Source organism: Eleginops maclovinus, chromosome 8 (genome assembly GCF_036324505.1).
Source record: "Eleginops maclovinus isolate JMC-PN-2008 ecotype Puerto Natales chromosome 8, JC_Emac_rtc_rv5, whole genome shotgun sequence".
NCBI classification, from domain to species: domain Eukaryota; kingdom Metazoa; phylum Chordata; class Actinopteri; order Perciformes; family Eleginopidae; genus Eleginops; species Eleginops maclovinus.
In genome coordinates this window covers 14,981,050-14,990,551 of record NC_086356.1, presented here as the reverse complement: position 1 = coordinate 14,990,551, position 9,502 = coordinate 14,981,050, and the positions used below count along the sequence as shown (strand labels likewise).

General features: G+C 38.1%; 1 protein-coding gene across 1 annotated transcript; it reads left to right on the top strand.

The window, feature by feature from the left end:
- The first annotated feature begins 481 nt into the window (after nt 1-481).
- sec14l7 (SEC14-like lipid binding 7) lies at nt 482-9,178 on the top strand. Its single transcript, XM_063890274.1, has 12 exons — nt 482-577; nt 1,220-1,295; nt 3,621-3,664; nt 3,763-3,825; nt 4,260-4,448; nt 5,069-5,164; nt 5,260-5,320; nt 5,408-5,491; nt 5,834-5,940; nt 6,023-6,162; nt 6,791-6,960; nt 7,524-9,178. Exons 1-12 carry the CDS (start codon nt 524-526, stop codon nt 7,685-7,687), a joined length of 1,248 nt encoding a protein of 415 aa, XP_063746344.1. The 5' UTR covers nt 482-523; the 3' UTR covers nt 7,688-9,178.
- Nucleotides 9,179-9,502: the final 324 nt, after the last annotated feature.

Below are 9,502 nucleotides of genomic sequence, written 5' to 3'. Positions count from 1 at the left end.
AAAACCAACAAGCAGTTTATATATAAATTAAAATGAACAACATCTTTTACGAGGTGCAACAATAATACCAACAATTATAATAATTCAATGGGTCATTTTTCATCAATGAGAACTTTTACTTTTGCATATATTATAAGAAGTAATACAAATCAGATAAAACATGTTTGACAGAGAATAATATTCTACCAATAATTCAAATTCACTCACATTCTTCACTTGAGAGTTTTCTTCCACCACTGCTCCGCAAAATTGTGTGTGTGTGTGTGTGTGTGTGTGTGTGTGTGTGTGTGTGTGTGTGTGTGTGTGTGTGTGTGTGTGTGTGTGTGTGTGTGTGTGTGTGTGTGTGTGTGTGTGTGTGTGTGTGTGTGTGTGTGTGTGTGTGTGTGTGTGTGTGTGTGTGTGTGTGTGTGTGTGTGTGTGTAGTGTTCATTCATGGGGGCGTGGTGTTTATCCTCTACCTGTCAGTTTCTCTCCCCTGCGTTTTATTCACAGTTTGGGACGGAAGGACACAACACCAGCAGACATGAGCGGACGGGTTGGAGACTTGAGCCCGAAACAGGCTGAAACATTAACTGAGGTAAAAAAATACTTCAAATCAAAAAGGATTCCTACGAATATACAAAATGCATTGATACTGAAAGAGTGTTTCGTACGTTGTGTCTCTATGGTTGCTTTTGTTGTGGTTTCACAGGGATTCTATGGTAACTACTACTCCCTACAGTCTGTTTAAAGAGGCGTTTTTATCTTTAGGTGACTTTCTTACCTCTGTGGTACATTTACTGTACTTAAACACACTTTTGAGGTTTACTTGTGCTTAAGTATTGACATTTTATTCCAAGGTGAACTTTACCACATTTAGGGGGGAATACTTCATCTTTTTTTCCTCCAGATTACATTTTTAAATTAACATCTTAATCAGAAGAATTGGGTATTATGATTATTTATTCATATTAAAAAATCTAACTTTGACACTGTTGTTTAATCTATCTCCAAATCTAAAGTCTAATTATTTACACAATTATGTATCTTATTGAATTATCAATAAGATACATAATTGTGTTACCTGAAAGTAGTTTCATATTGACATGCGGACATGGGAGTTGTTTTAATCTTGTTTCTTGAATAATTGTATATCCCAAAATGTCTTATTTCTAAATGAATATACAAGGGTTTTTTTTTGTATGATGGTGTTCTATTTCTTATGGTTTTCTCTATGTAGTTTCGGGGGAGGATCCAGGATGTCCTCCCCAGCCTCCCCGCGCAGCACGACCACTACCTGCTCCGCTTTCTCCGAGGTGAGAAACTTGCACAGGCAGCATTTGGCATTTAGCATTTTCTCTGTGTGGGTACCATGCTGGCAAAACAACCTTCACATAAACAGCCACCAAATACAAGGTGACTCCTTTAATCCGTATGAGAAAACTAAGTGAAACACGAACCAGCACTGCCAAAGATCCACCGATTAGAAATCATAGAGAAGTGCCAAAAGAAATACAGTGTAAAGTCAAATGTAACAAAACAGAGATTACATTAGAGTGACCAGAACATCAGGCAACTTAGTTTACCATCCTTTTAAGGGTGACATGAACACATTTAAGATGTGAGAAGTTTTAAAAGTAGGATACAGCACTTGGTTTGTATTCAGATATCAGGACATATCACCACATTTTTATTCCTGTTGATACTTTAAGTACACCTGTTTGGCATGCAGGACTTTTACTGAACTGGAATACATTTGAGGTGTTCACAACATTGGTTTTAAAAGGGTTAAAGCATTAGAAATGTAATGTAGGTATAATGAGGGTTTTTTTGTTTAAAGGAAGCTAAATAAAACAGGTTGGTGAGAACAGGATCATATCAGTTCTCTGACATCCACTAAACCAAAGCCTGCAGCCCTAGTATTTCCCTCACAGTCCTGCTCTGAAACTGGCCCTGCAGACATGTAAAAACATCGGAACTGGTTTTTTTGTGATGAACCAGAGTGAGGGTAGCCTCTGGCAATCACTACCACAGGCAGCTGAAACATTTACAATGAATGACAGCCAGGGGAAAGGTGTGTTTCTCTCAGTCAGTGATCATGATGTGAGGTTAAATACAGGCAGGCGGTGGTTTTCAGTCACTTAAAGTAAAAGTACCAGTATAACAACGTTATAGTTCTGCATAGAATTACTAGAGGTCTTACGAGACTTGAAATAACTAGCATTATTAAGGGGACAAGGTGTGTTCACAAGTTATATAAAACCAGTCATTCACAGTGGGGTTATGCAGTAGCCTCTTCAGCAGTACTTAAAGAGGAGTTAGACACGTTTCAACTATTCTCCCCCTCCAGTTTCCATGTCGTGTTAGAGTTAGCCACTGCTTTTGCAAAGACAAGAGCGTTTTCCATTTTGCTTAGAGCCTGCTACGAGTGAAAATGTACAGTTATCCAGACCAACAGGGAAAAGCAAGAAATGAACATTTATTATCTCATACCTAATTTCTTCTAAATCTAGACACTGATAGTGTCAGTGTTGCATAGCCATCACGTTGTACTGTTTACTACATCACGATAAGTTAAAGCATAACAAATATCCATCGCTCGTTTAAATCTACAGTGAACACAATTCATTCCTCCCAAATTATATGGAGGCCCATAGAGCTCAATACACAGAACGTTGAAAAACCATAATTAATCAGAGCTCAGTGTTTCTTTGTATGAAGTTCTAAAAGTCAGCTATCTGTCAGTTGTGTTAGAAAATGAGCCACATTGTGTTTTTCTTGGAAAGATAAGTGTTTCCAAGCACTGTGCATCACTTTTTTTTATGTCCCTTTCAAACAGTCTTTTTAAAGTTACAACATTTGTCTAATAATTAATTTATTTCCTAAAACATCCACCCCCTGACCCTTTGGCCATGAAATATACTGTTTGGTATTTATTCAGCAAAGAGCGATTGAAGTACCTCAGCTCAACGGTCTTATCTTACAGTAAATATTTGAACAGAATTCGACCTTAGTTGAACTGAATTGATGTGATTGAATGAACGTTCTCCTCATTGAAAACGTACTTACCTTAATACAATATATAGAGGTTCTATGAAGTAATATTTACAAATTAAGTCAATTGCTCAGTCTTCGTACCAGGAGTTCTTGTCCTTTCTTGTGTAATCTCCACTGACATTGAACTGGTAGTTTGTGGAACAGGACATGCACGACATGCTGGTCACTGTCTTTTGAACTGGAACAGAGTGCAGAGAGGCTCAGATCAATCGAGGGACTCTGATCAATATTTGCACTGGCTTTTAACCTTGGACTTTTGTCTTTACTTTGCAAAAATAAAAAAACAGCCAATTTGTCAGGTACTCTATTGTGGGATTGTCGGACATTGTTGGTGTTGAAATGTTTCAGGATTTACAGTATGAATGAATAATGACAGCAAAGATGTATTGTATCATGTTGTTTCATGTTGTATGAAGTATCTTTTATGATCCAGATGTGTTCATTTACAATTCTAAACAGCTTGCTGTTAGAATACTCCAGTACCAAAGAACCTCATATTAGTCCAGAGGTATACCTGTAATTATTCCACTGCTGCATCATATCCCTGCTTTACTAATGAAGATTGTTTTCTTTCTTTTTGGCAGCTCGTAGCTTCAATGTTCAGAAATCTGAAGCCATGATCAGAAAGGTGAGCTCTTCCTTTATGGATCAGTTCTGTCTTTTAGCTTGTAAGGATGCAGCATGTGGTTGGTGAGCATGTTTGAAACCTCTCCTCTCTTTCTGCAGCATGTGGAGTTCAGGAGGAAGATGAATGTAGACACCATCATATCTGACTGGAAACCTCCAGAGGTATGCTCTATTTTTCACACACTTAATTAATGCGAAGGGCTTGTTAACATAAACTTAGTGGGGAATGTTAAATACATCAAATCAACTTATTTTACAGTAGATTTCCTCCCATTATAGCAAAATACTTTGAAATGGGGCAATCTCAAGAGTGGCTTTTTATGCATTTTGTAGCTGATCCAAGGGGCTATTCAAAATTAATCTACATTTGGAAGAAGAACAATGCTGCTCCTTCAGTTTAACACAAACATTGAAATTCAACAAATCTGGAATTTGTAATTACATGTTTCATAAACAGCAATAACTTATTAACCAAAGCAGTCAAATGAAGTAAAAGTGTGTCCTTCTAAGATGTAGTGGATCTAAAGTAAGGAGTTGCATAAAGTTACTTTCACCACTGGCAAAATAGACTGTGTGTGTTTCCCTGTTTTAATCAGGTGATTGAGAAGTATGTGTCTGGAGGGATGTGTGGGTACGACAGGGAGGGGAGTCCCATCTGGTACGACGTGATCGGTCCTCTGGATCCTAAAGGTCTCCTGATGTCGGCCACCAAGCAGGACTTTCTGAAGACCAAGATCAGACACACAGAAATTTTGCGGAGGGAGTGTAGGCAGCAGTCTGAGAAGGTGAAGGGTGGACTCTCCTCTCCTCTCCTCTCCTCTCCTCTCCTCTCCTCTCCTCTCCTCTCCTCTCCTCTCCTCTCCTCTCCTCTCCTCTCCTCTCCTCTCCTCTCCTCTCCTCTCCTCTCTTGTTTTCTGTATTCTCACCCCTTTCCTTCCTCTCCTGTCCTTTTTTCCTTTCTGACTTTCTGTCCTCTTGTTGAGTTTTGTCTCTTCACCTCTTCTCATTTGTTCTATTTCCTCTTCCCCTCCTCTCTTCTCCCTTTTCTTTTCCTTTCTTTTCTTCTTACTTCCTTTCATTTCCTCTCTTCCTATACATGTTTCTGCCCCCCATTCTCTCCTCTTTTTTCCTTACATCCAATTGCTTCCTCTCCTACACTCTCTTTGTTTCCTCTTTGCATCCTCTCTTGTTTCCTTTCCTTTCATCTCCTCTCCTCTCCTCTTTTCTTAGGCAGGTTCCCTCTCTTACTTTTCCTTTTTAGTTTTCTTTTGACTCTCCTCTCTGGTTTCCTCTCCCCTCCTACTCTCCTCCTCTCTTCCTCTATCTTGTCTCGTTGCCTCTCTTCTCCTTGTTCTCCTCTTTGTTTCCTCTCCTATCTCCTGACCCTCCTCCCTCTCTGTCTCAGTTGGGGCGGCATATTGAATCTATCTCTCTGATCTACGACTGTGAAGGACTCGGACTGAAACACATCTGGAAACCTGCCATAGAGACTTATGGAGAGGTTTGACAACTGTCCGAACTGTAAACACAACATGCCATCACGTTCCATTTAATGAAAATGTATTTAATTATAATTATCCACATTCTTGTGTTCAGGTCCTCACCATGTTTGAAGAGAACTACCCAGAGGGCCTGAAAAGAGTTTTTCTAATCAAAGGTGCTTCAGCAGTTGTGACAAATTGTCTTTATTTTTCCAGACTTCTAGTTTGTGTTTATGATTGTCAGTTTATGTCTTTGTCTGCAGCTCCAAAAATGTTTCCCGTGGCCTACAATCTAATCAAACACTTTATGTGTGAGGAAACACGACGCAAGATCAACATTTTAGGAAGTAAGACCACTTTTTATTTGAGAGTGTACAAGCAAGACAAGGTGGCTAACATCATCATGCTAAGAGTTAGCAGCTGAGGCTGAAGGGAATGTCTTTAGCTTTGCAGGAATTTGGTCATAAGCTAAACTTTGAAATGTTGACCTGATAATGGCTCCTTGAGCTCTAACAAAAGTGTTGAATGCATTTCCTTCCTCATAAAGGTTTTCCAATGCAAAGCTGCTTTTTAAGTATTTTATATCCAGCATTGTTTATTTCAGCAGAGGCGAATGTAGTATGCAGCTCATTTGCTGAATTAAAGTACAAATTAATCTAAGTACTAACTGACCAAATTTCTGAGTAAAGGTAACTGGCAGGAGGAGATACGTAAACATGTCGACCCAGACCAGCTTCCTGTGGTGTACGGTGGGAACATGACGGACCCTGATGGAGACCCTCGCTGCAGAACCATGGTGAGAGCAAACTCCAAACATTGGTGGACCAGTAAGTGAGTCTCTTAAATGATTGAAATTGTGGATGTTGTTCTTCTTGCAGATAAATTATGGTGGCACAGTTCCCAGGTCGTACTATGTGCAGGACTCTGTGAATGTTCAGTACGACGACAGTGTGACCGTCAGCCGAGGCTCTGTCTTCCAGCTGGAGTATGATGTTACAGCCGCCAGCAGCCTGCTGAGGTACCAAACAACCAGCCGCTATTCTGGGACACTATTAACCTTTATTTTTGTTTGATCTATAACAGCTTAAAAATGTGTGCTTTCCATTGTGTTATCAACTTGATACTTCATGAATCTTCTTAGCTTTATGGGAAATGCCTACAAACCTGATTTTAAACTGATGAAATGTTACGCAGTTCTTCTGTTGTGCACAGTGGATTTTCACATGCATGAACAGGTGACTATTTGACATTTTTGAATTTTTTCAAACAAACTATTATTAAACTCCTTAAAATACATCATTATGAATCCTAATTCCTCTCAGTTTGATTTCCAAAGACATCACTCATAACATTCTTTGCATTTCTTTGTATCTTTTTCAAATATATTTGATTCATTACTTGGATCCCAATCAGCTCTTACCAAGCAACACCTGGGACCATGGAAAGGAGATATCAACAACAATTTTGTGTGCAAACATATGCACATGCATAATACATGTGATAACTACTAAACTGTGAATGAATACAGTTACAAATAGCTTCCTCTTTCAGATCCTTTGCATAAAGTAGAGCCTGAAAAAGATATCTCAAATATACATTTTGATATATTAATAAAACACTCTGTACCTGGCCCCTGTTTATTCCAGGTGGCAGTTCACCAGTGACGGAGCAGACATCGGGTTTGGAGTTTACAGACGGACTAAAGAGGGCGGCAGTCAGAAAGTGTCTGAGATGCTGCAGGTTCTGCCCAGCGAGCGCTACAATGCTCACCTGGTGCCTGAAGACAGCTGCCTCACCTGCCCTGAACCTGGAGTCTGTGAGTCTCTGATATAATTTATTAAATGAATTTCCTGAAAAATGCTTTTCATGAAAATCCTGAAGGAGCTGTTTGACGTTTAGGGAAATATGCTTGTAAGGTATATGAAGCTACAGCCAGAAGGCATTTGGCATAAAGATTAAAAAAATAGGGAAAGAGTAAACCTGCTTCCCTCAAATGTAATTAAATCCACCTAATTAACACGTTATATGTCATTTGATTAAACACGGTGTGATATACCAGATTTTTCTTGGCTTGACACAGTGACTTCCATGAGTTTTATAAGGCACTCTGTGGTGATGCAATGATATATAGAAGAAATATGGCACTAAACCTCCATAAAACCAAAACTGAATTGTAAAAAGGAGAAATCTCTAACAATGTACTTTTTTTCAATAATACACAAACTAAATATTACATGTTAACTTGTAGTCTGATTATTACTTTGCAGACATGAGAGTAGTATTGATCTAGAAAATCAATAAATGTCCCAAAATGAATATTTAATATCCTGAGTAATGCTCGCTGTTGTGACTTACTGTTTTGTCCTTTATTTTGTGCAGACGTGCTGTGCTTTGATAACAGCTACAGCATCCTGCAGTCCAAAAAGGTGAGCTACAAAGTGGAGGTGCTTCCTCCTGCGGACAAATGCAGAGTTCTGGCAGCAGAGGAGGCAGGAGGCTGTGGTGAACGAGAGCTCAGATCCCCGTGTGACAAAGTTCACTGAGTATTCATTGACAGCAAAATCAATGCTTTATCGTAAGGGCTGCATTAGCTGTGGTTGATGCCCCAGGGAAAAACATGACCCATGACCACCAATTAACCCATTTCTGCCCCTCTGTGCATTGCGTATGTTTAAGGTCGCAGTCGGTAATTAGCCTGTGAAAACATGATCAAAGATTCTTGTTTCTGTCAGCAGCAAACTGCAGACAGACACGTTGAGAGAATAGCTGGTAAATATTGAGGAGCATTTATCAGCTGAGGAGACACATATTACCCTCAGAAGTTTGAAGATTATTCTAACAGTATTGATTATAGCAGCTTCAAATACAAGTTGTTTCCAACAAGAAACACAAGAAACTGACTTTCTCCAGAAGAAATCTACCAGGGGGAATTTAACTTCTGCTCATGCCATCATTTTTGTTTACGGATGTTAATTTCTGTGAAGTTTAAGAAATCAGTTTACTGGAGGAAGCAGGCTGTTACCGTGTGACTTAAGTTTATGTAAACACTACTGAACTTTAAGTCCAGGTCTACTTTACTGCAGCAAAATGAGAAGTTAAACAACCGAAGGTCATCAAAACAGGATTTTTCTGCTGGTGTTAAGTTACTCTTTAAGCAAAAATGTATTTAGCCTTTCTGCAATAGAACAATAAACTACAATGTAGAATTTAAAAGTACAGTTTAACTAAGAAGAGCCAGACATTTAGGTTGCTGTCATACAGTATTACCAAAACGGTTTGGGTTTACTGTTCATTTAGATATGGTTACACACAGTTCTTTACTTCTAACATACATAATAGACAAATTAAATATACCAGAAGATGTTGATCTCAACGTAAGACAATATATCACTCTAAACTAAATTTCAAACTTTACCGACAACATGTTTCACAGTTGTCTTTGGAGAAGTTTTAATAGGGAAATATGTACAGGACAGATTGCCCTTTGTTTAATATTTAGAAGAACATGTCTCAGACAAATTTCCAAACAGAATCCCCAACAGTATAAACTCATTATTTCATATGAAGCTGATATTCTAAAGCTTTATTGTAATTCAAGAACAACGTGTTCAACTGTATCCTTGTGTTGGAAGAAGACAAAAGGAGAAAAAGTTACTAAATGAGGTCATTCATCAAATTCTGTTTCAGATGATTGTGCATTTATGCTGCTCATATTGTTTGCATTCTTCTTGAGAGTCAATATTGTCTGTTGGAATAAATAAGGATGATAATTATCTTGCTAAATATCTGTACACCCTTAAAATCAAAATCACGTCATCAGTATGACATCATTTGCAAATTCATGTGAACAAAATATATTTTTTTAATTTTGAAGAATCTTCTGCAAGTTTGTATATTTAATTTAATAAAAGCGTAATTGGGTATAAAACAGAAACAGTTGTGAATGAATATGCTAATCTAACACATCCAACATAATGCAGTTTAATGTAACACCATTTCTACAACCTGAATAATAAACACAAAGTCATATAGTTTCTGACAATTATGACTATATTTATTACAACATTTATGGCAGATGTTTTGAACATACAATATTCACTTATCAATCCTATTTGCATCAGGTATTTAGCATTTTACACCAGAATCACTTTAACTGACCACCAGGTGGCAATAAGAGGGGAAACTGCTTTAGGCTGTATTACGTAACCTTTGTCTCTAAATATGACCTAATAATAACAGATGGCTAAGAAATATTAAAATAGAAAGACAAATGTAAGAATTAAATTCAGTGATTATTTCCCCAAATAGTGTAAGATGTCTTGCCTATAGGAGGAACCCAAATAAAGTGTTAAGGAGTT